The following is a 27,755-nucleotide window of genomic DNA, read 5'->3' on the forward strand; positions in this document are numbered from 1 at the left end:
TGCATCTTTGGCCCCCTCTTCTTCATCACGCACTTGCCTCGAAAGCCGAAGAGGTTGTGGCTGGCCCACTTTGGGTAAGACATCGGATCGGCACTGCGGTCGGCCCAAGCGAGTCAGAAAGAGGAAGTATTCGCTGTAGAGCAAGTCTCGTTTCTGATCGGTGTAGTCGTGCTCGTGCTCGGGCTCATGATGTATAAGTAGAGAGGCCCTCCCTCGCGCGGCAGCTAGGCCCTCCCATAGAATTTCCTCTCCGATCACGAATACTCCGAATTTTGCATACCCTTCAACGTCTTGTCTGTTGGGCCTCCTGTTCGATCTCCCTACCAGTCACAAACATACACAATCATCCATCACCTCAGCATACGTCATGTCCATCGACGCGCAGGCTCCTCGTCGCTCACCCTCCCTCTCCTCCTTTGCCTCGACCGGTAGTTCATGGAGTGACCTTGACAACACCACCACCGGCACCAGTCACAGCTTCGTCGGAAGCATCCCCGTCGTCGCCGACGCCGCCAACCGCCACCGCTGTCCGTCTCCGGAGTGCCCGCTCCTCAGGGACCGCCAGAGTAGCGTCTCCTCCGTCCGCAGCTGCGAGGACATGAGCGCCGACAAGACGCAGGAGCTGTGGTTCTGCATGCTGGAGCTGCAGGAGCGCTACGGCTGCTACAACTCGACCCGCATCGACCTCGCGCTCGGCGCGGGTGAGCAGGCCGTCAACTTCATGCGTAAGTGGGAAGCGAGATGGCCGTGTTGTGAGCTGCCGACGGTCGCTAACTTGGAAATTGTTGCAGCCAACCGCTTCATCATCGACACGCTCAACAACTCGCTCCGTGATTTGCCCGACGAAGGCTGGAAGAAGCTGTACAGCTGCCTGGATGAGCACCCGAAAAATGAAAAGCCGAAGCCGAAACGCAAGTTTTGGTCCAAGGTTTGATGAGATGGGTTGAATAAGAGGACCATCACCACCCATCACAGCGGCAAAGCCTAGGCAGGCACCTTGTTATTATATTAATCCCTACTTATGGAGTGTATGAAGCGATGGAAAAGTTCAGACGAGACATGTCATATGGGAGATCATTTGGAACTGGGGGTTCATCTACAGACATCAGACTGCTGGAGGATCATGATATTAGAGGCGTTGGGTTGGAGCGGGCGTGTTTTTAATACCACTGGTAGTTTTTCAGAATTGTGTATGAATTAATCGGTTTCAAACTGATTGTGCAAGCCGAACCTGAGTTTATGGTTGCCGGTGTCTAGTAGCCAGTCCCAAGCACATAGACAGTCTATCGCACATGGAACGGGAAGCCAGTGTCTGTTGGCCTCGTGTTGGACCGAGGCGCCCCCAGCGCATCAGCCTTGCACTCCCCTCGGGTGGCGTCATCAAGAGTCGTCTCGGCAATAAACACGTGTCGACCGCGCAGCAAGCAGCCGTTGAGCTGTGGATGTTGTCGATCAACTACACCATCGATATTGACAACAGCTGTTCAAGGATCTGTTGATTGAGGCTGATCTAATGCCCGAAATGCAGCGCGTCCACTTCCAATTTGGCAAAGACAAGAGCGAGCGCTTATGGCGTTATGACGAAGGGCGTATTCCCGTAACGAGTGACACAGCCCTGGCTATATTATTGGAGTGTATTGCATGTGCCGGCGTTGAAGGGCTTGTGGCGGCGCCAACTCATGCCTAATCACCCATCCGCCGCTGCTGTGGCTCATCATTTCTGAGTCACTGGCACACCGTTTTAAAGAAGCATCTCTGCTGAGTACATTTGGCTTCCCCTTGACCTCCCCAAGCTTGTGAAGGTCGGATCCGAGGTTGGCGCCGACCCCTCACCAGGTCTTGATCGTCGCCGGACGATGATCGACAGCGGGGTTGTGCACAGACGAACTAACAGAGCGTCCGATGTCGCTGGCCAAACTCAGTGGTGAGAAGCATCGTGAACTGTGATAAGAAGCCGAATAAAATCATTCTTATTAAGTTGATAAAAAGTTTCTAATTTGGTGTAGTTCAAGTTCGGTGGTGAAACATTCGGGTCGGCCAACAGGAGCTGCGACTCCTAATGCCTCCGCATCCCCCACGGGGCGTATCAAAGTCATCCAGGCCCAGGTCACAGTGAAAAAATCCGCGAAATAATCTTCTTGAATGAATTAAACCAATAACAATTGGTTGAGTTCCTTCCCCGATGATTCACCCTGGCCGTCGACTACTACAGGGTAGCGTGCTGTGGCCGTTGGAACGCCGCGAAATGACGAGCCAGCCGACTTAGAAACAGAAGGAATATAATGAAAATACACATAATAAGGTAGTTAGGGTAATTAGGATAATTACACAAAGTATAGCTAATAATAGCCGAGATAATAGAGTGAATTGTTCACCTGTTAGGGATATAAAAAGGTGGCTAAAAATATGACAAGAAAACGCAGCTTGCCGCAAGGTTTTTTTTTTTTTTCAGAATATATGAGCGATGCATCCTGCGGACTCGAGCCATCTTGGATTAAAGTTTTGTTGACCTTTATTTTTTCGTTTTAGATATGTTTGGGGCTTTCTGACGTCCATTGTGTGTACGGAATTTAGGCCGCGCTTTGGTGCATGAGTAGCAGATTTTCCCAACGATACGTCAGGTCTTCTAGTCTGTACAGGAGACATAAACATTTCGATGTTTTTTATTTATTCTAAAGAGGAATCACGTTGTTTCCTGCAATTAATTTGCATGAATATTTGGTGTATATAGCCTGTGGGTGGCAGAGTTGTATTACCCGGCGCAGTATGAGCCCAACTAATAACCTACCTAATGCTAAGACGGAGTTAAGGTACCTGCGTACATACATACATACAGTACATAGCATGCCCAGTGTCTTTCTTCCCTACCTGCAGGAGAGTGCCTGTCAGCAATGCCACTGTAGCCTGATGATTTAGAGGATATCATCTGACTCCCTAAGCCTTCGGCCATTCGGTGTGCTCCGCTACCCGCTGAAGGATTGCCGGCAGGGTGCCTGGCAGCGAAGATGGGTGGTGATGGGTACCTACCAAAAGGATCAGAGCAAGAACGGTCGGGGATAGCGGCCCCCCATTTGGAGGAGGTGTCTTAGTCGAGGCACCTACTGGGTACGTATGTGGACTTCTCCAGGAAATCTGATATCATCAGCGCCGCTTCCGTAAACTGTCAGTTGCAAGGTTGGCGCCATTCCGAAAATGTGGCTTCATGTTGGAGGGCTGAGGGCCGCCTCATCCGCCTCCATACCTGCAAGCCAGCCATTATCACGTCACCATCACGCCGCAGGTCAGTTTAACGTTTGATTTATTATGCGGACCACGTCTCGTTTGACTCGACAATTCTACAAAAATGCATCCTAAAATTTACCCCGACGAGGCCTAGAGAACTGCGCTGTGGCCATGAATTGCACTGTTTGTATACCGGAAATCAAAGAGGTTCTGCTACTTACGCCATGTAGGAACTCTTCATCGGAATTTCCGCCGTGCGTACGGATCGCGGTTGTGATGTCGCTATAGCGATTCGCGATGCAGTATATCTCATAGATATTATCACCTGGTCGAGTGCCGGAGGCAACGCGGATGCGATTGTCGGCGAGATTATCGGGACCCTGCGTATGTACAACCAGAAACATAACACCAAGATTCTTGGCGCTGGAATCCCTCTGCTCGTTTCTCAAAACCATCTTCTTCTCAGCTCACGTCTGTGGCGCGAACTCGACATTGTGCCATTCGTGATTCCTCGTCGTTCCGACAGGTGGAGCAGCAAGAACAATGACGAACAGGCCGAGTCCATGGCTCGAAAATGCATCACGTAGGTCATTGCGGCATATGTATGATTGATGCTAATCGTGCTAGATACTTTGGCCCTTCGGCCACCCCGGCGCTGCAGGTAGGCTGGCACGGCGAGGTGGACGTCACCGCTGGGGGACGCATCTGTCTCAGCGCCCTCGAAGATTACCGCAAGATTTGCTCCGAGATGTCCTGGGAGACTCTGAAATTCTACGCGGACAAGCTGAAAGTCAACGGTACCAAGGTGGCATTCTTCAGCGCCACACCGCAAGGGGGAGGCGTTGCCCTCATGAGGCACGCACTCATTCGCCTCGCAGCCCTGGTTGGCCTGGATGTCAAGTGGTATGGTGCGTCTCACCGTCTTCATTCGCTTTTGTTGAACGACTCTTACATCAGGCAGTCCCCAAGCCCCGAGCAAATGTCTTTCGCATCACCAAGAATATGCACAACGTCTTGCAAGGTGTGGCTGCGCCGGACCAGCACATCCCTCCTGAGGATCTGGCTGCCGTGATCCAATGGGACAGGGACAATGCGAAGTTGTACTGGTCCGATGAAGGAGGCCCTCTGCAATCTCCGGAGGATGGCGGTGCCGATGTAATTATCGTACGTTGTCGACACGTGTCTACACTCCTGCGGCTGACTGAAGTTCTCAGGTTGATGACCCTCAAATGATTGCTCTAGTCCCTATTGCCAAGAAGGCATGCAAGGAACGTCCCGTGCTTTTCCGCTTGCACATTCAGGTCAGAAGCGATCTCGTTGCTACGCCCGGGACTCCTCAGGCGGGGGTCTGGGACTTCATCTGGAGTCACATCCGAGAGGCAGATGCGTTTATTACCCACCCGATCTCGACATTTGCGCCGCAGGATGTCCCGCGAGAGAAACTGTTCTACCTGCCTGCAACGAGTGATTGGTAAGTCAATCCTCTCCATTCATGACGAGGCTGATCAACTAGGCTCGACGGATTGAACAAGGGCTTGAGTGACTGGGATACTCGTTACTACATGCACAAGTATAATACCCAGTGCTATGCACAAGGCATGGCAGGTCTGGACTGGCCTCTTGATAATCGTACGCACGCTGGCAGTACAACCACTGGCACTGGAATCGAAATGTTGATGACGTACTAGGCAAATACGTGATCCAAGTAGCCCGCTTCGACCCTTCGAAAGGGATCCCGATAGTTATTGACGCGTATGCCGAGTCCCGCCGGTTGTTCACCGACAAGCGATCGAAGCCGCCGCAGCTCGTGCTGTACGTATTAACAACCGACGCTCGACCGCAAGCCATGCTAACCAACCCAGCTGCGGAAATGGATCGATTGACGACCCCGATGGCACGACCGTCTACAGCGAGGCCGTGCACAAGATCAAGACGGAGTACCCGAGCCTCGAGGGGGACATTAGCGTCATGCGCCTCGCGGCCGGTGACCAGCTCCTCAACGTGCTCCTGGCCAACGCCCACGTGGTCCTGCAACTATCGACGGTGGAGGGCTTCGAGGTGAAGGTGACGGAGGCGCTCCATGCCGGGCGCCCCGTCATCGGATCCCGCGTCGGCGGGATACCGCTGCAGATCGAGCATGGGCTGAACGGATACCTCGTCGAGCCTGGTGACTGGAAGACGGCCGGGGCGCGTCTCGCGGCGCTCTTGGCGGATGACAAGCTTCACGCTGAAATGGGCGCCGCGGCCAGGGCTAACATCAGTGACGAGGTGAGCACTGTTGGGAATGCGATTGCCTGGTGCTTTCTGGCAAGCGGCTTCACAAGCGGCCAGCAGCATGGCAATGGACAATGGGTGAGCGACCTTGCGAGAGAGGCGGCTGGCAAGCCTTATGAAAAGGGTGAGAATCGTTTGCCTCGTAGCCTGGCCGCCTAGCGCATGGGTCAGGATTCGGTGCCAGGGCTACATAGCTACCTAGAGGGTGTCTGGCTGAGCTGATTCTATGAGGCTGTATCCCACTCAAATTGACTACCTGCTATCCAAGGCTTCGAAAGTCGAGCGCACGGCGGTGGAGCTGTGGACGCCTAAATCCGTTCGGATGAAGACGTTGCTGGCCGTGTTGGTGTCAGGAGAACATCCACGCTCCTTGCAGATATGATTGTCTAGAAGCTTCTTGTACCTCAGCTTGATGGAGTTTTCCCTTGTCAGCGCATATGCGGTTCGAATCGCACCAACAGCTTCCGTGGCGAACTGGGAGCTTTCCATGAAAACAGCTGTGTTCATTTGGTCAAGCTGGACCTCGTGCCTGTACTTCCAGTAACCTGAAGCGGTCATGATGGGCATGGTGACAAACAAGGCAACTAATCCCAGTTCCCAAGCGAAGAAGAGAGCCAATATGACGCAACCAATGATGGTGAAGCATTCTGAGAGCAGGAAGCCTAGGTTCATTCCAAGAAGCTCTTCAAAGCTGCTTAGCATCACTTGCTATCCGGAAACTGAGTGTACCGTGCCAATTATCGTCTTCATAAAAAAAAAACATCCGCTGGTGCATGATATCTGTAAGATCATCGATCTTGTACACTGCACTGATGTATTGTTGAAGATAGACGCCGGTCCAGCCCAACAAAAGATAGGAAAAGCTGACCCAAGAAGCCAATGCAACCCACATTAGACCCCAAAAGTTTGCTCTGTCGCTGACATTATCCGAGAGGAAAACACCGAGGAGTTGGGCAAAGAGCCAGGCTTGAATGGGAGTGCCTGCTGCCACAGCCATAGATGATAGAGCAATGCATAGATAGAAGATCCATCTAGCTCGTTGCTGCTTCAAGAGTAATCCGAAGCTATGCACGACGCCGTGGGGATTCGTGCTCATGTTCGAGGCATTTTCATCGCCTGGTGTTTCTTTTTGGCCGGACCGGTTGGATTCGCCATCCATCGTTCTCGATCCAGCGTCTGGCGTCCTCACGACCGGAACGAATTCATTTCCCAAGGGCACGTGCAATGACTAACTCTGCACCCAAGAATTATATACGCCGGATGATGCTATCAGACTTTGGTGCGTACCTTGCTCAACCGCCTGACCGTGTTGCAAGACGATGATGTGGTCGGCCTCCCTGATGGTCGATAGACGGTGAGCAATTGTGATCGTAGTACGGTTCTTTGTGACTCTGTCGAGGGTAGCCTGAACTATCTTCTCGTTTTTTGAATCGATTGCACTTGTTGCTTCATCGAGGATGACACTTTGGGGGTACTTGATGATGCTTCTGGGGATAGCCAAACGTTGTTTCTGACCGCCCGATAATTTCACACCCCCATCGCCCACTCGAGTATCATATCCCTGTAGGGGCTGTCAGAAAGGCCACTGATAGGCACTATTGAATTAGTGTGAAGAGGATGTCTTACCTCGGGCAGACGACTTATAAGGTCATGCGCAAGACTTCATGACATGCCTCCATAACTCGCTTTTGCTGTAGTTCGGCTGCTTCATTCTGCCACACAGTTCCTGTAAGACTGTTTGTCGCATTGTTGTAAATGGTGTCGTTGAAAAGAAAGGGCTCCTGCTGTACCAGGCCAATCTGCGTCCTCCACCAGTGCAAATCGAGGTCTTCTATGTTGTGGCCGCCAATCGTAATAGATCCGGATAGGGCCAGCCCGACTGGCCCGACAGCTTCACGAGCACCAACTGCATTTTTAACTTCTTCATCAGAGCTCTTCGAGCCTTGAGCGACAAGCCGGGGCACGACGTGAGCCTTCCGAAGTGAGTACCAGCGTTCTAGAAGGCCGACAAGTACTTTTGCCTGAGCCAGACGGGCCAACGATGGCGGTATTTTTGCCTACTGGGAAGCGAAGACTCAACGCATTCAAAACGTTGGCACCAGGGCGACTTGGGTACTCGAACGTGACATCTTGGAAGACTAGATCGTGGGAGGCACTTTCTAGCTTCAGAGATCCAGTAGCCGACTTGGGCGTGCCGATAACGGTGAAAAGCTCGCAAGCGGCAACCATGGCTTTGCTAACAGCCATCAGAGGCGTCGATATTCGCTCAAGTGACGTAAGAATCATCATGGCGGACATCAGTACGACAACGACCACTCCAGCATCGTCGATTACCCCAGCAACATAGCGCTGGGCTCCGTACCAGAAAGCCAGACCGAAAGCTCCAAATACCCCGAAGAACTGTTTTCAAGTCAGTTATGCGCGCTGTAGATGTGTGTTCTTAAGAGATGCGCATACCACCATGCCAAATTGAGTGCCAACAAATGGTGCAATCTTTTGGCAGTGCTGTCTTGCTTTGTGTACCCAGTTCTCGTATCGCGACGTAATCTTATCTTGGGCGTTCGAGCTTAGGACCAATCGAATTGCTCCTAGAGCCTCGCTAGCAATTGCCGTCCCTTCGGCATCAGCCTGAGTAGCTGCTGTCTGTCCATTGAGGATAGGGGGGAGAACCACGGACAATACAAGCAGTATGTAAAGGATCAAGGAAGAAGTCACCAATGTGATGTCCCAGCTCTAGGTAAAGGCAATAGCCAAGGCACCCCAGATCGTGCCATTGAACTGCAAGAATGTTCGGAGACGCTCGGAAATGCCGAGCTGCAGTGTATTCGTTGTCGCAGTTATATCATTCGCCGGTGCCCCAGCCGGCATCGAGTCGATAACATGAATGGGCTGTTTCAGGAGGGACGACAAGTAGTGGACTCGAATGGCGGACGAAAGGCGAATACCAATTATTCGAGAGCAGAACTTGTTGACAGCGTTCAGACCCCACCGGCCAATGAAAAGAGCCAGAATGTACAACGCTTGCTGGTTCAGAATCCTTCGAAACTCTCCGTTGGAGATGGAGGAAGAGTCTCAAAAGTAGTTGGTGAACTGTCCGACTAGTTGTCCAAAAACAATATTCATTAGAGGGAGGGTGATTCCGGCACCTAGTGACGCCAAGGCAGCAAACGAGTAGACACACATATCCCATCTTGTCGCGTATGTGAACAATCTGAGATAGTCCGAGAACTTTGGCGTCTGGTTGTGTTGCTCGCAATCCAGCTCAGCTTCGTGGGCGTTGCTCTCAATAGCGCACGCCGGGTCGCGCTTTGCGTGGATGGCTCTCTGCGGCATCTCACTCGTGCCTGCCATCTGAAAACTTTGAATAAGAGAAGTTTTAACAAAGGATATAAGCGATGAGATCGTGATTCTTCCTCACTGAACGTCAAATGCAAGTTCAGTGCTGTGTTGATAAGAGAAGAAGTGGAATAAGAAAAGCTGAGCGCTGGTAAGGGTTTATGTAGCAGCGACACTGCCGAGTTGGTCTGGAGGAGCAAGAGTGACGCTTGGTTTCGTAAATTACCTATTTGGGATATTTACGAAGTGAAAGTATAGTGGGGTTTCAAATGCGGGGTTGTGTAACTGAGAGAAGGCACTGCCCAGCTCAAGACGAACTGGGTAGCAAGGAATAGCATCATTAGATTGCGTTTAATGATCTGCGCAGACCCCGTCTCAATTTGAATACATTCCCACGTATCTAACAGCAACTCTCCAGCCGTGTGTCTATGCGTAGTAAATTGTTTTTCAGCTAATGAATCATACTATCCATTTGACTGTCATAAAGGAGCAAGCAGGTTACGAGATCCATCGGGAAGAAGAAACATGGGGCTCCTTGACGAAGCAATATACTATGCAGCGGTTGGAGGTAAATCCTAGTATTCGCCTGCGCACAATACCTGAGCCGATAGTGTATATACTTAGCTCTACAAAGTTCCTCTTATCCTTAAGTGATCTAATAAGACTAAACCGTTATAAAATACCTACTTACTACTTAATAATAGTTAAAAAGAATAGTTAATATAAAAATAAAAAAAAAGATAAACTTTTAAAGTAAATAAGAACTTTAATAATAAAAGTTAAATATAGAAAGTATATAGAAGAATTAAGTTAATATATTTTATAATATAAAAGTATTAATAAAAATATAATTATTAATAATATTAAATATTTTTAAAAAGTTTATTAAAAGGATTTATATAAAATAAGAGTTACTAATTTAAAATAATAATAAATATAAAAATAAAAATATTTAAAAAGAATACTAAAAATTAAATTATTTAAACTTAAGTTATAAATATAAAAATTAAAAATATACTAAAGAGTATTTTATAATAGTAGTATTAATAGTATACTATACCTATGTTCTTCGTACTAACACCCCGCATTAAGGTAGCCATCGCTACCCCTGCATCGACACCGCTTTCTCCAACAAAATCTCCTCCTAACGACGACAAACTACCCCTCCTGTCGTCAGCAGCAATCGCGATAGACCTTCCACATTCACAATGGCTGATACCACCGTCTACCGTGCCGGTACCACGGCCCCCGTTAACATTGCCGTCGTCAAGTTCGTCTTCCTCCCGACGCCCCCTTTTTCTTCAGACGGGACCACGCCAGAGCGAACCCCTAAAACGGCGAACGACTGTTTCGCGCCAATGCTAACAATGACCGACTCGACAGGTACTGGGGCAAGCGTGATGCCAAGCTGAACCTCCCGACCAACAGCTCCATATCCGTGACTCTCTCCCAGGCCGACCTCCGCACGCTCACGACGGCCTCGTGCTCGACCGCCTTCGCCGAGGACAGCCTGACGCTCAACGGCGAGCCCTCCGACATCTCGGGCGCCCGGACGCAGGCCTGCTTCCGCGAGCTGCGCGCCCGCCGCGCGGCCCTGGAAGCCGCCAACTCCTCGCTCCCCAAGCTGTCCGCGATGCCGCTCAAGATCGTCTCCGAGAACAACTTCCCAACCGCTGCTGGCCTTGCATCCTCGGCGGCAGGCTTCGCCGCCCTCGTCCAGGCCATCGCCAACCTCTACGCGCTCCCCGACTCGCCCGCCGACCTCTCTCTTGTCGCCCGCCAGGGCTCCGGATCTGCCTGCCGCAGTCTCTTTGGCGGCTACGTCGCCTGGCGCATGGGCAAGAAGGCGGACGGCAGCGACTCCAAGGCTGACCTCGTCGCTGAGGCCTCGCACTGGCCCAGCATGCGCGCCCTGATCCTCGTGGCCAGCGCCGCCAAGAAGGGCGTGTCCTCCACGTCGGGCATGCAGCAGACCGTGGCCACGTCGGGCCTCTTCAAGGAGCGCATCGAGCGCATCGTCCCGGATAACATGGTGGCCATGGAGGAGGCCATCCACAACCGCGACTTTGAAAAGTTTGCCGAGGTCTCCATGCGCGACTCCAACTCGTTCCACGCGTGCTGCGCCGATACATACCCCCCCATCTTCTACATGAATGACGTCTCTCGCGCTGCCATCCGCGCTGTCGAGTCTATCAACACCAAGGCTGGCAAGACGGTCGCCGCCTATACCTTCGATGCCGGCCCGAACTGCGTTGTTTACTACCTTGAGGAGAACAAGGATGCCGTTCTCGGCGCGTTCTCAGAGACCCTTGGCAGCACTTCTGGCTGGAAAGCCGGCGTCGGCTCCAGCGCTGGCGTTTTGGACGAGACTGTTGCTGAAATCCTTCGTGATGGCGTGACGCGCGTTATCATGACTGGTGTTGGGGAGGGTCCCATCAAGACGGAGGAGTTTCTGATTGATGCCAACGGCGAGACTGTGAAGCGATAAATTGCAGAAAGCGTCATCTTAATTATCTATAAATAGAAACTTATACAATTTGCATAAACAAAAGTATTCAAGCAAACGGACAGAAAAACGCGAGTGTCGTGCTGTTGGGTTATGCCAGCTGGCTTGCGTTTGGTTGCGTGGAGCTCACTCATGGCGGGCCGACATAGATCTCAAACAGCGTTCACTTTCAACATCCTACATCAACCGCACATCCTACAGAATCAGTCCTGCAGACAGATCTTCTCCCATTGGTTAATCACCCGGGATTATAGATATTGCGACTTAAAATTTCATCCATCATTTCGTGGCAACTTCCCTCAAGCCCACCTCTGGTGGCCCGAACAGATGGCGCCAGCTGAACTCCCAGAGCCAACCGCAGCTGCGGTAGCTACACTCATCTCCAGCGGTAGTGAGGTCGAGATCTCTGAACTAGACAAGTCAGGCCATGTACAGCAGAAATGGCTCTATGAACCGAGCGGTCGCATCATCCACGTAAATAGACCTTCTCCGCCCTCTCATCGCTGTGCATCCAAGTTAACCAACCATCTTCAGATCCGCCCCGAGGGCCACACAAACGACCTCTTCTCCCGCTCGCTGCGAGAATGGAAGAAGATTCTGTCCGACTCCTTCCTGCCCGTCGGCTTCCCGCACTCCGTGTCCTCCGACTACTTCGCCTACCAGACCTTCGACTCCCTGCAGGCTTTCTTCTCCACCATCACCTCGCTGCTCGCCAGCCGGGCCCTGCTGCAGGGCCTCGGCGTCGGCGACGCCAACTCGTCGGCCACCTTTGCGCTGCTGCTGACCATCCTGCGCGACGCCACCTCGCGCGTCGCGACGATTGCGTTCGCCCACCGCTTCGGCCTCCGCATAGAGCCGGACGCGAAGCGGTACCGGTTCCTGGCAGACCTGTTCAATGACACGGCCTTCTTCCTCGAGCTCGGCAGCCCGTACCTGTCGCCGTGGGGCAAGGTGGCCGCGCTGAGCCTCGGCGAGGCGCTGCGTGCGCTGTGCGGCGTCTCGGCGGGCGCGAGCAAGGCTGCGCTGAGCATGCACTTTGCGAAGCACGACAACCTGGCGGAGCTGAATGCGAAGGAGGCCAGCCAGGAGACCGCCGTGGGGCTTATTGGGCTCCTGGTCGGGACGTTTGTCGTTAAGCTGATTCAGAACCCTCGAAGTGTTGTTTGCCTGATGACTCTTCTCGTTTTCGGTCATCTCTGGATGAACTATCTTGGTGTCCGCAGCGTGCAGATGACCACCTTGAATCGACAGCGTGCCACCATTTTATTCCAAGAGTATTTACGGACCGGAAAGGTGCTGTCTCCCGCAGAGGTCTCCAAACGCGAATGGATCATCGTTTGGACTCCCCTCATTTCAAATCGACAGGGCCAGAAAGTCGCTAAGATCGAACTGGCTAAGAGCTTTGGACACGCGATGAGCAGCTCGACCGGCCCAGTCAAGATCCTCGACGGCGACAGTTACTCTATCGCCGTGACGCCAGCAGCACCACGCAAGAATACAATGATTCGAATCATTCTGTGGGATAATGTCTTGCCGGAACAGGCAGTTATGGCCTGGTTCGAGGCTGTAGAGATAGCCTGGGCCATGCAGAAGAAGATGGGCTTCACATCAGAGCTGGAGAGCATGTTTAGATGCAAAGAGAGCGACACTCACGGGTATAGAATGAAGTTCAGCAACAAAGAGTTGTGGGAGAGCATGATCGAAAAGGGCTGGGACTTGTCTACGCAATCGCTGGAGACGGCTGCGCCAGTCCGACTGGTGGCTCGCAAGTTGAACACAAAGGTGTATTAGTCGGGTGAGGTGGTGGAAGAGCGGCGGAACGAAAACCTAAGATGGCTTGTCACACGGCGTAACGTGTCTTATACCTCTACGCACAGGCATACTGTGAATACATTTTGCTTTATTAACACACTATAACTAGTTATACAAGTGGCAGGTATGCCCTGATGTCTATATGTCTTTATACATTGTGGTACAGGAGATGCTCAACGCTCGCCTTCCGCGTCAGTCATTCATCATGGTGCGTTGGATCACAGGGGGAAGCTACCTGCTCAGGCCAGGTGCGCCCAGCGCATGGCGCGCATCTTGACGCCCTCCCAGGTGTTGAGCTTTGGCCGGACGTCCAGGTAGAAGCTGGGCCCCGGCGCCGCGCCCGCGCCGCCCGGGCGACCGGCGTAAAAGTCAATGACATACTCGACCCGCGTGCCGCAGCGGTCAATGACCCAGTCGTGGCGGTCAAACGGCGCCGTGAAGCCGAGGATGGTGTTGAGGCGCGCCGTGGGCGTCATTCGGTCGTTCTTGTTGGCAAAGGATTCGAGTCGTGGTCCGCCGCATCTGAAGGCGTGCGGTTAGCAAAAAGCCCAAACTTAAAGGAGAAGGGCAAGACTCACTGGGACTGGGCGAGGTAGGGGGCCTCCCACTCTTTGATCTCCTTCCAGGCGCGCTCGTTGACGGCGTTGTGGATGGGTACGACGGTCTTCATGTCAGCGACGCGGGCGTCGTAGCCCTTGCGGCGCATGGCGTCGAAGAACATCTTCTCCGAGGGGTACACCCAGTTTCCGGAGGCGGCGTCGGCGCCGGACTCGAGCTCGCTGTTGGCGGGGTTGGCCGACGCACCGTGCTCCACGGGGCATGGCGAGGAGGAGGAGGAGGAGGAGGCGTCACTGGAGGCGACACGCGGGATCGTGGAGACTACGCGGTCGATGTCGAGGCCAGGAGCGGAGCGGCTGGGCTGCGCTACGGGAGCGGCGGGTGGCGACGGCGATGACCAGAGGAGAGAGGATAGACGCGCACCCCAAGACGAGGGCGCTTGAGCAGTGTGATCGACGGGGCATTGCTTTGCAGAGGAGGAGGAGGAGGCGGCGGCGGCGGCCTTGGAGGCTTCCGCGGCCCTGGCCTGCTCGAGCCAGGCTTCGCGGCTTTTGTGGTCGACGGGGCAGGCGTCGGCAGCCATTGTGCGGTTCGGTCAGGGTTTGTATGGTCTGAGGTGAGTGTGGTTTAGCTAGAGAAGGGGCGAGATGAGGAACACGGCTGAAGAGACTGATGCAAGATTGTTCGTAGAAGAATGTCTGTCTGGTGAAGATGCCATCTGAACAAAAAAAAAAAGTCCCCCCAGCTGCGCCGGCTAAAAGTGGGCCGTGCTAGCAACGGGTTGATGAGTGCATGTCAAATTCATGATGATTCACGGTATTTTGTGCTTTTTGAAAAACAGCCCGATGCAATTCCCCGAAAATGATGGAGGCGAAATGGTCAAAGATGGCAGTTTTCTCTGTCACGCCCTGATGCTGATGGTCGGCTTTTGGTCGCAGGAAACTTACGCAGGAAGATAATGGAATAAGACGGCGCCAGCTAGGTACTTAAGATAGTGGGGGATACAGGAATTGAATGGACCACGCTTTCATGTGAGTAAATAGTGAATCACAGGGCTATGAGTAGAAAGACGGACCCTTTTACGCTTAATGTAGCCGTTGGGAAATTCCTGCGTGATGCTGCTGTTGAAGCGCTTGGCTTTCCCAATCACAGCGGTGCAGCGGTGGCTTACAGTACATACAGTAGGATACAACACTAATCAGCCCCAGAACTGTCGCGTGATGAGACAAGGCCTGGACTTGACAAGTTACAACTCGAAAACCTCAGACGAGCCATCATGCCGCGCTGCTGCAAAGCAACAACGAGGAAGACCTTCAGATGACAAACATCTCAGCCTCTTCTCACATGCGCCTCCCACTCCCCGGGAGCCCCTCGTCTTCCTGGGGTGCCTACGCCGCGCGCCTGAATGCCCTCTTTAACCATCCCAACATGAAGGTCGTCCTAGCCTTCTGGCTCCTCGGTAACGTCCCCATCCACCTTCCCTCCTCTCCCGCGCCGTCCAATCCCACAACAACCCTAACCGCCGCCGCTTGTGACAGGCCTCATCAACAACGTCCTCTACGTCATCATCCTCTCCGCCGCGCAGGACCTCGTCGGCAGCGTCCCCAAGGGCGTCGTGCTGCTCGCCGACGTCGTGCCCTCGTTCCTCGCCAAGCTCGTCGCCCCCTACTTCGTCCACCGCGTGCCCTACCGCGCGCGCGTCCCCGTCCTCTGCGCGCTCTCCGTCGGCGGCATGTGCCTCGTCGCGCTGACGCCGCCCTCGGCCCCCGTCGCCGCCAAGATGGTCGGCGTCGTGCTCGCCAGCCTCAGCAGCGGCGGCGGCGAGCTCAGCTTCCTCGGCCTCGCCCACTTCTACGGCCCGACCAGCCTCGCCGGCTGGGGGTCCGGCACCGGCGCCGCGGGGCTCGTCGGCGCGGGGCTCTACGTCGCGCTCACGGACTGGTGGGGGGTCAGCGTCCGCGGTAGCTTGCTGGTCGCGGCGGCCCTGCCGGTCGTCATGCTCGTCAGCTTCTTTGGCGTGCTGCCCCAGGCGCCGCTGCGAAGGAAGGCGGGCGGCGCGCCGGGCTACAGCGCGCCGATGGAAACGGATGGTGGTGCCGCGGAGGGGGAGGAGGAGGAGAGCTCAGCGACGGCGGCGCTGTTGGGCCCTATGCGTGCTCGGGCGGCGGCGGCGCACGGCGCCTCGGAGCTTTCGGCCCTCAAGGCCAACTTGAGACGCGCAAAGTTACTGGTGATTCCGTACATGCTCCCGCTCTTCCTCGTGTATGTCGCCGAGTACACCATCAACCAAGGTGTTGCCCCCACGCTCCTCTTCCCCCTCGCCGAGTCGCCTTTCACCGAGTTCCGCGAGTTCTACCCGTTCTACGGCTTCCTCTACCAGCTCGGTGTCTTCATCTCCCGATCGTCCATATCCTTTGTCCGCATTCATCACTTGTACCTACCTTCATTTTTGCAGATTGGAAATCTCGCCTTGCTGACGATGCATGCCATGACCTTCTTCATCCCTTCCGTGTATATCGTCTTCATCATCATATTCTGGGAGGGCTTGCTGGGCGGCGCCGTCTACGTCAACTGTTTTGCCGAGATTATGGAGAATGTGCCGGAGGAGGAGCGTGAGTTTAGTCTGAGTGCCACCACCGTCAGCGATAGCGGCGGTATCTGCATCGCGGCCCTCCTGGGGATCATCATGGAGATTGGCCTCTGCAACTACCAAGTAGCTCACGGTCGGGATTGGTGTAAACAGATCAAGGCTCAACAGAGGTGACTTGGTCATGATAGAGAGCGACTCATCATAGGAACGATATTTGGTGCCATATTCAATACATTACATTTCATGATACACGGCCTAAGCTAAGATCTCAGTTGGTTCGGGCCTCTTGAAGCCCTTCACCTTGACTTCAACCGCCTGCTGCGTGGCGCCTTCGAGATCAACCATGAGCTGCCTCCACATTAGTCCCTCCGCTTCCGGCCTTCGTCGCACTTTACGCTTATCCAACCATATGCAGATGGCGCGATAGTCCCTTCTCGCCCTGCCGCTGAGCCACCAGACCTGGTCGAAGCGACACAGAAGCCCGAGCCAGTACCCCAAGAGCCACATGGCCGGCTCGCTGTCGTGCTCCAGCAAGGAGCGGAACGCGACCCCGACCTTGCCAAAGAAGGCCATGTACAGGAAGAACGATTCGTGGCTGACCGGGGTAGACACCAACTCGGCGAGGACGCGCACCGGTTCGTAAAAGATGTGATCGGGGTCGGCGGAAGCGTAATCGAGCCCGCACAGGCGAAGCCAGTGCGGCGGTACCCTCGACAGCGACTTTGCCCCGTCGCCGTGGTACGTCTTCCGCTCGTCATCGGAGGCGTCAAAGATGTGGCGGAGGATGGAGCGGTCGTGGAACCGCTTGGTGCGCTCCAGCAGCGGCGCCAGGCCCATGCTCAGCGAGAACCACGCGAGGCGGTCCGGCGCGGCGGTGAAGACCCAGGACCGTGCCGGGTCATCGTCGTCGTCGAGCGCAAAGGAGAGGAGGTTGAACATCATGGAGGAGATGAGCACCGAGTCGGAGGCCTCCTGGTCCAGCGGCTCTCCTAGCGCGCGGTTGAAGCTGCGGATGGCGAGCGACTGCTGGTAGTGCTCCGCGACGCGGCACGCGGATACGGCGGCATCGTCGTCGTTGTTGGTCTGGTACATGTGTCGCAGGTGGCAGGCGGCCACGGCGAGGGTCACGTCGAGGAGGTAAGGGCGGCTGGCGCCGAGGCCGACGATGAAGGCCATCTGCCCGCAGGCGGTCTCGAGACCGGTGGAGGGGGCGTGGAAGTGCTGGTTGATGTGGTGAAGGAGGGAGACGCGCGATACGCCTCGCGCGGGGGACTTGGACTGCAGGTAGGTGTTGGCCAGCGCGATGGCTGAGGGCTGGGCGAAGGCGAACGGCGGCGTGTAGGGGGTGAGGGCGGTTGTCGCGCCGATGGCATCCCCTCGTTTCGACGGGGCGGGCTTGCGAGCTGGTTTGGATCTACCGGACGCAGAGTACTGACATTCCGCGTTGCATCGGAGACACCTTGTGCAGGAAGGCTTGCCCTCATCGCACTGAGAGCGGGTTAGTCGGTGGCTTCGGCCGGGAGGCACTTCCGGATATCCGGCAGATATGAACGAACCTTGATTCTGCTCAGCTTGCATCCCAAGCAGCCGCCTCGCGATTTGCGGTGCGACTTGCGCGTGATGTATTTGCGAGCCTGCGCTTCGCGATGGGGCTGGAACGAGATGACCTGGTAGGCCGGCTCTGTCTTGCTTTCGCTCGGTAGCGGTGACATGGTGATGCAGCCACGCGGCGTCGATGTCTACTTGATGGTGCAGCAGCCTCCGAATGAGGGAAACGAGGCATTGAACCGATGAACTTCTTATGTGATGGGCTAGTAAGAATTTTGTGTTTGGGGCGACGTCATCTTCATGGTCGCATTCATCGGACAAGTGCGGCTGAAGAGATGTGGTGGGACTGTGGCGCACATCTCGTTTTCCCTTTTGGGACATGATGAAAAGGGCGGGCTGCAAGTAAGAAAGGCTGGGATGCGGAATAGTTTGAGCTGCATAATGACACACAAGATATGTTCTAAAGGGCGCATGCTTCTTTTTTCTTTGTCTCATTGCAGCCTAAACTTGGTGTCTGCCGCCAACGTCGTTTTCCCTTTCAACGTTCCGTTGAAAGCACACTGACCATAGCCCCCACGCCTACAGAAGAAAAGCAACTACCCGGGACAAATGTATATAAGAAGGCAACGGCCATCGTACTCGAAGCTGTATAACTGTTGTGGCAGGCTTCCTCTCGGCACACCTCCATTTTACAACAGACATGATGAAGCAACTCTTCCTTGCTGCACAGTTTCTAGCGCAGTGCATTGCCACCTCGAAATCGGTCCCGTGCCCATCACCTACCCGCGGTCTTGTAGACTTAGGCTATGCCACGCATATCCCTACATACATCAACACGACGGCTTCGGGCGAACGCGTGGCCGTGTACAAAAACATTCGTTTCGCCAACTCGCCGACTGGGGAGCTGCGCTTTCGCAAACCGGACACTGATCTGCCTCGGCAGGACGGGGTGCAGGACGGCCGAGCCTCCAGGTCGAACTCGACGTGCATTTCTACCGCGCCTTGGATGGTCCCGTTCACAGAAATCAACGGTACGACATTTGGCGTGGAAGACTGTCTGTTCTTGGATGTCTTTGTGCCAGAAGATGTGAGAGCAGGCGACAAGGTGCCGGTTCTGCAGTGGTTTACTGGGTCTGCATACGCATTCGGGGGCAAAGAGTACTTCATCAACCCCTTGGGCCTGTTTGATCGCATCAAGGCTGCGGGATTGGGCAAATTCATCTTCGTGGTAAACAACTATAGGTAAAAACCGCCTTCATCTTCATGCTTGGTGATACAGCTAACGCTCGGCAGGCTTGGAGTCAGCGGCTTCATGTACTCGGCCAAGCAAGACATGGACGCCAACGTCGGGCTCTTTGATTCGCTCGCAGCCGCCGAGTGGACGGCCAAGTACATTCACAAATTCGGCGGCGACGCCTCTCGATTCTCGGTCATTGGAGAGAGTGCTGGTGCGGGGATACTCTACTATCTTACCACCCTCCAGTCCGGCGAGGCAGCCCTTCCCTTCCAGCAGGCGTTCATCGCGTCACCTGCGGCGCCTCCACGCCGAGACGTCGCATCTCGGCAAGAAGACGTGTTCCAAGCGGTGTTGAAAACGGCCAACTGCACGTCGATGGAGTGTCTCCGAAACCTGTCAGAGGCGGACCTCAAGGCCGTCAACCACGTCCTCATCAACAACACCGACGCCGGGAGCGGAGGCGGCAACTTTGGTCCAGGTATCGGCTTTGGCCTTGCGCCTGATGGACGAGACTTTGCGGACATCCCTGCTCGTCTGCTCGGCGACGGGAAGGTCAACCGCGGGCTGAAGCGCCTGATCGTGGGCACCATGGCCAACGAGGGCCTCTACACGTCCAGCGACGACGACATGCCGAACGCGTTCCCTGCCCTTGTGCGCCGTATGCTTCCCGGCGCGAGCGATGAAACAATCTCTTTTATTCAAGCACGATATCACCCACAGGTGCCAGCCCAGCTCGCGTGGGACTGGACGACCGACGTCGTGTTTGCCTGCCCGGCGTACAATTTGGCGAATGCGCTCCCCGATCGCACGCACTTCTACATTAATTCGATTCCTCCCGCAGCGCATGGGCAGGACGTTCCCTGTAAGTCCACGGTGCGTGATCGGCGGGCTGTACTGACGAGGCGCCACAGATTACTTTTACGTGGATCAGGGCAGCACGCCAGTGGATGACCCAGAGCTGGCGTTGGCGTATCAAGACAAGATTATCAACTTCTTGCATGGTAGAGATATTGATTGGCCGGTTTACGGGAGCAGTAGAGACATGTATAACATCACTGGCGAGTTTGTCCACATCGTACTTCCGGAGGATCTGCAGGCCAGATGCAGTACCATCGATTCCATGGTCCTGGACAAGGAGAACGGAGCCTAAAGTTAACATTGCGTTATTGCGGAGAGAAAATGACATTTACCAAAATAGCTCGAGCCTGGGGACAAACGGAAGAAAAAGCATGTTTCTTTAGCATTATACGGGAGACAGACTGACTCAGCATACAATTCCTCTGCGCAGTGACGTGCAAACGAGCGGCGTCTCTCCGGCGTCCAACGTTGCAGAGCTCCGTTCGTATTTGTCCTTGGTGCTGCCCCGAATACAGGCAAAGAAAATATCTCGCACGAGACTCGCAGTGAGTCAAGTTGTTTCATGATGCGATTTGCATGTTGAAATATGCCCCGTTTGTGCATCGCAAGCTTGCCTACGATATGCAATCACCACCTGGTGAGTAATGCATGTACGTATGCGCTCCGCCCTTCGAGCCGCAAACAGAGAAGATGCAGCGTCTTCATCGAGATCCAAGTGAGGCTGATGTTGGTATGTTGTGGATGGTGTGCATTGCCGAAACGAAGTGACACTAGATTGTTCAGCATGCGCACTCGCCTCTTCCTTCTCAACCTGGAGAGCAGCGGCTTGGCGCGCAGCTGTTTGCTCTGGACCTCGCACCTTCGTATCGCAACAACATCAGATTCTCTCATAAATACCTACGACCGAGACCGACAAAAACTCCTCCGCCTCTGTCTATCCCACTCTTCTACCCTTTAGATATATTCGAATCGATACAATGCTTGCTACTCGTGGCTATGGATCGCGTCGTTTCTGGTGGGCGACCATCACTGTCACACTTCTCTTCTTATTTTTCACCCTCGTTTACTTTAGATTAACGAGTCAGGATATTCTCGCCGGCACTAGGTGAGCTGCCATTGCAGGGTCAGCCCCCGAACGACGGATGCTAATAACGCCTGCGCAGTCGAGAGCTGGTGATACTACACCAAGTCGCCTTCGAAACCGCGACGAAAACCTCGAAGCCCTGGATTGACTTTTATTTCCAGAGGTTGCAGAACCCGTCGGTACTGCCTGACACACCGAAATACTCGCCGTTTGGGGCAATGGAATGGCACCTGCCGGAGGACATCGCATGGCATGCTGGGCTTGGCAAGGACCTTTGCATCATCGACTTTGACGATCGAGCCTTCGACGTCCCTGGTCAAATATTTGGACCGAACTTCATGAGCTGGCAAAACGCAGAATCTGTGCACGGACTGTCGCTTGGGATCCTAAATCACTGGCTGTATAGTGAGTCGCGTTTGCTGTTTGCCGTTTGTCGTTTGCATTGTCCCGGAAATAACTAGCTAACACGACTGACAGGTAAAATACACGGATACAAGTACTACTATATAGTAGTGGGGGAGTACGAGGATCGCCGCACTTCCTGGAAGAAGCCGGCTGTTATTGCAAAGCTACTCGCCAAGCACCAGGCATGCATCTACCTGGACTCGGATGCGCTGTTCAGAAATCTGGACTTGCCGTTCGAGTGGCTGATGAATTACTGGCAGCTCAGCCCAGCCTCCAACTCGCTTGCCCTCGCCTTCGATCCGACGCACGAGGCGAATCAGGACGAGTTTGGCAAGGGATACCTCAACACGGGGTTCCTCGTGGCGCAAAACAACCCGAGGACATTCGAGGTGCTGGCTGCGTGGGAGGACTGCCCCAACGAGGGCGGGCGCTACCCGGAGTGCACCAAGTTCCGGACCAACAACCCGGGCCGGCCGACGGACCAGGGCGGGTTCGGCACATATGTTCGGTACGACTACGCCGAAATCATTCGGGAGCTGCCATGCGACGAGGCCAACGGGTTTCCCGAGGCGCACGCGGGTTGCGACGGCACGTTTGTGCGCCACGTGTGGACGGGCAAGGACTCGTTGCTCAAGGTCTTTGCGGGAGGACAGATGCCAGGCCCGTACCTGGAGTATTTCCACGAGGAGTTTGTGGCAACCAAGGCGGAGTTTCTCATGAATGAAACCGAGCTGATGGGTTGAGGTGGGCGACGGGCGAGTGGGAGCTAATAGAATGGTAGATTTCTATTTCTAGTAACGCTTCCTAGGTATTATGTGTTGTTGCAATGTAATCTGTATGGTCTTCTCGACCATGGAATCATCCACCGTGTTGACTGTAAAGGTAGATGGAGGAGGATGTGATGATACTGCGCCGAGCTTGTCGATCTCAAGCCATGATTGCCGCTATTACCGTCGCAGCCGCTATTACGCCGCAATGCAGCGAGTTTGTCGTCGAACAGACGGCATTATTAATGAATGCAGCCACAGAGAGGAGGAGCTGAAAACGAAAACAAGTTGCCTCGGCGCGCCCTCCGCGAGCGCCACCAACTCAACCACACCACCCAGGGTACGGATACAAAGAGGCAACCGCGCTCTATTTCCGGATGCCGCTGTCAAGTCGTGTCTGGCGTTGCTGGCTACCTTGATAATGGATTTTATAATTTTAATATTTCACATCATTAGCATCTATCTTATTGTATTTTTCTATCGTTTACATGGTCTACATCTTGCTCATCCGCCCTATGCATGCTTGCCTTGCTTCTGGAATCCGGCCTGCTGGTACGCCTAGTAGAGCCCACAATGTGTCGCTCCCCTTTATGAAAAACCACAACACAGACTGGCACTGCGGATGGTCCGAAACCGCTGCAGTAATGACAGCCTATTTCCGTGCGTTGGTGCATACATGTCTAAGACTGCGTGTCGCCCTGTTGCCTCTTTACCTCTTGTCCGTCGTTTGTCGCGAAAACAAAAAAGAGCATCTTCCGAAGAAGGGCGCCATCCGACAGCGAAGCCACCTTCAGGTTGCCGATCGTCCTCAATTCAATCTAGTTTATCTCCAAGGGTGCAGAAAAATTTGCGTGTTGTCTTGTAACTTTTACTCTCTATAATCTCCTTTCCCTCTTGCAAATTTTTTTTTTCTTTTTACTTTTGTTACGGTTTTGTCTTGTTGGGTATAGCACCTTCGCAAAGCTGCCTTGTCTCGTGCGCCGGGACCGGATCTTCCGGCGCGGCTGCCCCGGTGGGTTTCGGCACCATCCGCATGTTAGCACACCGACTTGCCGGGCCTGTCAACGGCAGGGACTATGAAAGGCCATCACTGATAGACATATCTGGTACAATTTTCCGTAACTTGTAACAACCTCGCCTTATGTCGATGAATTTGTCTATTTGTCTTCCCCTTCCTGATGAGCCGCCTTCTGTCTCGCTGATCAGTAATCGCCCGGAAGCCAGCAGCAAGCATCCCAGGGGTCTCGAATGCCCGCATATGGCCGTCGTACTCCCGCTCTAGCGCCCCTGCCCAACGCCCCAGGCCAATCCCGGTTAAGGCCTTGTCATCGGGTCTCTGAGTCTGACCAACTGGCAGGGCTAGTGAATGCAGGGTTGGGCGAAGGCTGGGAGAAGGATTGGAAATGCAGGACTAGTTGTATATAAATAAGAATGTACGCCTTCCCCTCACTGTTGGAGTCCTCAAAGCCGCGAACAACATCGAGTTCTGCCTGTGTTGTCGAAACCGGTTCTCAGAGGATCGCCGCAATATCTTCCCCAGTATATCGACACCTATAGCATCAAGACTTTCTCACGGCTTTCAATCCAATTCACACCAAGAGCAGTTGTTTTTGTTTGGGCTAGTCGCAGAGGCCAACGTTTTTGGATCCCGGCCGCGCATATACGCGGCTCAAACAGCCCCCCCCCCTTCCCCTTCTCACTCTCACGACCTCAGTGACAGCCTCCCTCGCCGACACAATTTTCCACAATGTCAACCACCGAGCCTGTACCGTCGACGCCAACCCGCCCGGACGGCGACGCACAAGAAGGCGCCCCCGGAGCCGCCTCGCCCCCCGGCACCGGCCTCTCTGTGCCCGCCAGCTCCGACGCCAGTGAGAAGCAGCTCGACAAGACGTCCGCCGCCGTGGAATGGGACCTTGACCCGCGCAACCCCATGAACTGGCCCAACTGGAAAAAGGCACACCTCATCATTATGCTGTCCTCCTTTGGCTTCGTCTCGTACGTGGTCCCCCCCCACCCTTTTTATCTTTCCATCTTTCCGCCTCGCTAACCTTCCGCCCCGCAGCTCCGCCGGCACGTCCATCATCAGCCCCGCGACCGCCGCCATCGCCGCCGAGTTCCACGTCTCGCGCGTCGTCGCCCTCCTTCCGCTCTCGCTGTACTGCTTCGCCCTCGGCTTCGGCCCCGTCCTCGGCGGCCCGCTGTCCGAGACCCTGGGCCGCCGGCCCGTGTACGTCGGCACCAGCGTCCTCGGCGCGCTCTTCACGCTCGTCGCGGGGCTGACGCACAGCTTCGCGGGGCTGTGCGTGCTGCGCTTCCTGGCGGGGTTCTGCTGGGCGCCGGCGCTGGCGTCGGGCTCCGGGTCCATCGTGGAGACGTTTGCGCCGCGTAGTCGCGGGCCGATGATGGCGGTGTACATTCTCATGCCCTTTCTGGGTCCGGGCTTTGCGTACGTTTTCTCTCCTTGCCTGTATATAGAGAGAGACAAAAGAGCTTCTCTCATCTGAACCCCTTTGCCGTCAGCCGTCAAAACTGGCGCTGGACGCAGTGGATTCTCCTCTTCTTCGCCGCCTTCACCCTCCTCTTCACGCTCACCACGTGGGAGACCTTCCCCGCCATCCTCAAGCGCCGAATCGCCAAGGAGCGCGGCGAGCACGTGCCACCCTCTCCTCCCATCCCCCAACGCATCGCCACCTTCCTACAGACCGGCCTCGTCCGGCCGGTGCACATGCTCCTCACCGAGCCCATCACCGGCTTCCTGTGCCTGTACGTCTCCGTCAACTTTGGCATCCTCTTCAGCTTCTTCGCCGGCCTGGCCTACACGTTTGGCCGCGTCTACCACTTCGACGTGGAGCAGTCCGGGCTCGTCTTCCTCTCCGTCGCCGTCGGCTGCCTGCTCGGGCTGGCCACGATCCTGCTCTGCGACGTCGCGCTGTACCGCCCGCGGATGGCGCGCTTCCCGGGCGGAAAGGTGCCGCCGGAGCATCGGCTGTACCCGGCGATGGTGGGCAGCTTGGGATTGCCGGTGGGCTTGTTCTGGTACGCGTGGACGGCGAGGAGCGACGTGTCGTGGGCGAGCCCGGCGGTGGCGATATTGCCGTTTGCCTGGGGGAACCTGTGCATCTTTGTCTCGGCGATGCAGTACGGCGCGGACACGTACCACGGCAGCGTAGTGGCGAGCCAGGCCAGCGCGAACAGCCTGGCGCGGTACGGGTTTGCAGGTGCGTTTCCGCTCTTCATCGTGCAGATGTACGACAAGCTGGGCGTCAACTGGGCAGTCAGCCTGTTTGCGTTCGTGACGGTTGCCCTTCTTCCAATCCCGTGGGTTCTGTTCAAGTTTGGTCCTCGCATCCGTGCCTTGAGCAAATACCCAACGGTCCAGTACGAGAATCTTTAAACCTTCATTGCATACATTGGCGTTGTACTTGATTTTCTTTGTGACATCACGCATGGCTTTTAGAATAGCATGGCGAAAATTGACATTAGAATAGAGGCGGCAGCAAGGGATGCTCCACGGAGACTCCATGCGCCAAGGTCATTAGATAATTCATTTCACTTGTTCTTTCAACACTTCCCGTACATTCTCTTCTGACAGGCGCTGTAAACCTCTATTCTCGACATCCGAGCCCATTACTCCTCAATCACCTGGCCCGGGGCAATATTGAACTCCTTGTCGAGGTAATACCACCGATCATACTGGGCGGGGCGCTCGGCAGGGGGCAGAATATTACTCTTGGCAGGAATCTTGAACTTGGCGGTGGTGTTCTTGGAGGGGACATACGTCTTGCACCAACGCGGGTTCGACGTCTGGTCGCGGTTGATCTTTTCCTTTTGAGTCTTGCCGCGCATCAGGTTGAGCCAAAAGTCGTGGCTTTCATGGATATGGGCGATCATGGTGTCTGCGTCCTGGAACTTGCCGCCAACGATGAAGTTCTTTCCCGAGCCTTTGATCACCTTGTAGTACTACGGGCGTGGTTAAAACGACGCGTTGATCAGCAAGCAGAGTGGTAAAGTTAACTAGTTGTAACTTACGATGAACCAGTCATAGAAGGACTGCTTGCTTCCAGGCCGGAAAACTTCCAAATCATCGACATCTACCCAATATGTAAGCGCATGAAGACGCGGGCATTTTTTAGACGGCCAAAACTTACTGTTCACCTTGGAGGCGATTGGGTCCTTGACATCAATGGCAAGGACCTTCCAGTCAGTGGTTTCCTCCTAGTGCATGAAAAGTCAAGTAAGCATGCATGAGCATTTTAGTCATTCGAGGGTTAGACGTACGTCGATCATGGCCAGGCCGCCAAGGACCTTGACCTGCTTCAATTGTCCTACGTAGGGAGGCTCCAGCGAACTAACGTCGAAAATATCCATCGGGTCATTGTCGCCAACGTATCCGGTAAAGTTGTGGACAACAGTTGAGTCCTCCCAAGTCTGGGGTATGGAGCCGTAGTTAAAGGGATACGTCTTTTGAGGCCAGACGCTAAAGACAAATCGCGGCTTCTTTTTCTTGTCGTCGTGGAATATGGGGTCTTGACCAAATTTTGTCAGTGTACGTTCCACAGCATCACAAGCGTGACGTACTCATGGGTTCATTTCGCTTCGTTTCAAGCTTGCCGTCGGTCCATCGGGGAATCTCAACATACATGTTGATGATGTTGGAGACGTTTCCCTGGGGGTAGAGAGGGATGTCGTGCCAGAATGAAATCGGGTTGCCATGCTGCTCCAGCCAAACACGCCAGTCCTATTCCCAACGTTAATATTCTGAGTAATCTATATTCTGAAGGGGTCCTCGACTACATACCAGCGTGTTCCGCGCTCCAACTTCCCTCAGGCTCAGAGAGCTGGGATCAAACGGCTTGACGTTGGACGCGGCGGCAGCAGCGCCGACCGCGAGGGAAACCAAGGACAAGAACGAGCGCATTGTGAACGTCTTTCTGCTCCGAAGATGAAAAAGGAATAAGAAACAAAAAGCACTACATTATGCAGACAAGAGATATTAATGAGCTCGAGAGCAACTAATTGCTTGGCATTGGGGCATCTGCATAGTGTCAGTCTCCACAGGTCACTCATCAACCATTGTCTCCAGGTTGCACCCGCAGATGCGACTCCGGATTTCCGTGTATTATTACACTGACAGGAGGATATATGTCTCCTCATAGCGTGACCCTGTCACCTGTGCCAAGACAATAGAGCACAATTGATTGCAGCTGACGCTTCTCAAGTTTGCCGAGGAGGTTGTCCGCTTTCAGTCTCGGTCAGTGTCGATAATTACGAACAGCATCTTGGCTATTTCTCCAGCGCACGCGATAGAGCAGAGACTCCTATTTCTAGCGTCATCCACCAGGTACCCGTGCGACGCCACGAGCTGGCTCTTTTAGGTCTTCGGTATGCTTAAACAGCCTCGAGCTAGCTGCTGATCCAACGGGGCCGGGACGCGGCCGCACGTGGGCAATAGTTTTTCTTGGAGAGCAGACGTAGGTAAGCAAAAGTCAAGCGCCATGGTGGAACTTTTTAGCTGAGGCTGAAATGGTGTAGATGGAGAGTCTTGGTATTGAGGC

The 27,755-nt window shown here is 54.5% G+C and overlaps 11 protein-coding genes across 11 annotated transcripts; 8 read left to right on the top strand and 3 right to left on the bottom strand.

Moving 5' to 3' along the window:
* Nucleotides 1–367: 367 nt before the first annotated feature.
* Nucleotides 368–934, top strand: ISF_05022 (hypothetical protein; the record flags this gene model as incomplete). Its single annotated transcript, XM_018848627.1, has 2 exons — nt 368–725; nt 792–934. The coding sequence occupies 2 exons, from the start codon at nt 368–370 to the stop codon at nt 932–934; spliced, it is 501 nt and encodes a 166-aa protein (XP_018704353.1).
* Nucleotides 935–3,393: 2,459 nt separating this feature from the next.
* ISF_05023 (glycosyl transferase group 1) lies at nt 3,394–5,655 on the top strand (the record flags this gene model as incomplete). Its single annotated transcript, XM_018848628.1, has 8 exons — nt 3,394–3,405; nt 3,453–3,805; nt 3,850–4,130; nt 4,184–4,386; nt 4,437–4,693; nt 4,736–4,851; nt 4,911–5,034; nt 5,085–5,655. The coding sequence occupies 8 exons, from the start codon at nt 3,394–3,396 to the stop codon at nt 5,653–5,655; spliced, it is 1,917 nt and encodes a 638-aa protein (XP_018704354.1).
* A 4,385-nt stretch (nt 5,656–10,040) lies between these two features.
* Nucleotides 10,041–11,320, top strand: ISF_05024 (diphosphomevalonate decarboxylase; the record flags this gene model as incomplete). Its single annotated transcript, XM_018848629.1, has 2 exons — nt 10,041–10,102; nt 10,216–11,320. 2 exons carry the CDS (start codon nt 10,041–10,043, stop codon nt 11,318–11,320), a joined length of 1,167 nt encoding a protein of 388 aa, XP_018704355.1.
* Nucleotides 11,321–11,665: 345 nt separating this feature from the next.
* Nucleotides 11,666–13,129, top strand: ISF_05025 (DUF647 domain-containing protein; the record flags this gene model as incomplete). The annotated part of the gene is made up of 2 exons (XM_018848630.1): nt 11,666–11,812; nt 11,873–13,129. 2 exons carry the CDS (start codon nt 11,666–11,668, stop codon nt 13,127–13,129), a joined length of 1,404 nt encoding a protein of 467 aa, XP_018704356.1.
* Nucleotides 13,130–13,389: 260 nt separating this feature from the next.
* ISF_05026 (cytochrome C1 heme lyase) lies at nt 13,390–14,291 on the bottom strand (the record flags this gene model as incomplete). The annotated part of the gene is made up of 2 exons (XM_018848631.1): nt 13,390–13,672; nt 13,729–14,291. 2 exons carry the CDS (start codon nt 14,289–14,291, stop codon nt 13,390–13,392), a joined length of 846 nt encoding a protein of 281 aa, XP_018704357.1.
* Nucleotides 14,292–15,052: 761 nt separating this feature from the next.
* Nucleotides 15,053–16,472, top strand: ISF_05027 (Batten's disease protein Cln3; the record flags this gene model as incomplete). The annotated part of the gene is made up of 2 exons (XM_018848632.1): nt 15,053–15,167; nt 15,247–16,472. 2 exons carry the CDS (start codon nt 15,053–15,055, stop codon nt 16,470–16,472), a joined length of 1,341 nt encoding a protein of 446 aa, XP_018704358.1.
* Nucleotides 16,473–16,553: 81 nt separating this feature from the next.
* ISF_05028 (C6 transcription factor) lies at nt 16,554–18,010 on the bottom strand (the record flags this gene model as incomplete). Its single annotated transcript, XM_018848633.1, has 2 exons — nt 16,554–17,786; nt 17,855–18,010. 2 exons carry the CDS (start codon nt 18,008–18,010, stop codon nt 16,554–16,556), a joined length of 1,389 nt encoding a protein of 462 aa, XP_018704359.1.
* A 539-nt stretch (nt 18,011–18,549) lies between these two features.
* Nucleotides 18,550–20,233, top strand: ISF_05029 (Carboxylesterase, type B; the record flags this gene model as incomplete). Its single annotated transcript, XM_018848634.1, has 3 exons — nt 18,550–19,088; nt 19,140–19,945; nt 19,995–20,233. The coding sequence occupies 3 exons, from the start codon at nt 18,550–18,552 to the stop codon at nt 20,231–20,233; spliced, it is 1,584 nt and encodes a 527-aa protein (XP_018704360.1).
* Nucleotides 20,234–20,918: 685 nt separating this feature from the next.
* ISF_05030 (Galactosyl transferase) lies at nt 20,919–22,173 on the top strand (the record flags this gene model as incomplete). Its single annotated transcript, XM_018848635.1, has 3 exons — nt 20,919–21,046; nt 21,105–21,430; nt 21,503–22,173. 3 exons carry the CDS (start codon nt 20,919–20,921, stop codon nt 22,171–22,173), a joined length of 1,125 nt encoding a protein of 374 aa, XP_018704361.1.
* A 1,771-nt stretch (nt 22,174–23,944) lies between these two features.
* Nucleotides 23,945–25,594, top strand: ISF_05031 (Major facilitator superfamily domain, general substrate transporter; the record flags this gene model as incomplete). The annotated part of the gene is made up of 3 exons (XM_018848636.1): nt 23,945–24,195; nt 24,263–24,646; nt 24,721–25,594. 3 exons carry the CDS (start codon nt 23,945–23,947, stop codon nt 25,592–25,594), a joined length of 1,509 nt encoding a protein of 502 aa, XP_018704362.1.
* A 233-nt stretch (nt 25,595–25,827) lies between these two features.
* ISF_05032 (Inorganic pyrophosphatase) lies at nt 25,828–27,118 on the bottom strand (the record flags this gene model as incomplete). Its single annotated transcript, XM_018848637.1, has 6 exons — nt 25,828–26,160; nt 26,230–26,291; nt 26,349–26,415; nt 26,479–26,726; nt 26,779–26,938; nt 26,999–27,118. 6 exons carry the CDS (start codon nt 27,116–27,118, stop codon nt 25,828–25,830), a joined length of 990 nt encoding a protein of 329 aa, XP_018704363.1.
* Between the last annotated feature and the right edge of the window lie 637 nt (nt 27,119–27,755).

The sequence above is a fragment of the Cordyceps fumosorosea genome (genome assembly GCF_001636725.1).
Source record: "Cordyceps fumosorosea ARSEF 2679 chromosome Unknown scaffold_11, whole genome shotgun sequence".
NCBI classification, from domain to species: domain Eukaryota; kingdom Fungi; phylum Ascomycota; class Sordariomycetes; order Hypocreales; family Cordycipitaceae; genus Cordyceps; species Cordyceps fumosorosea.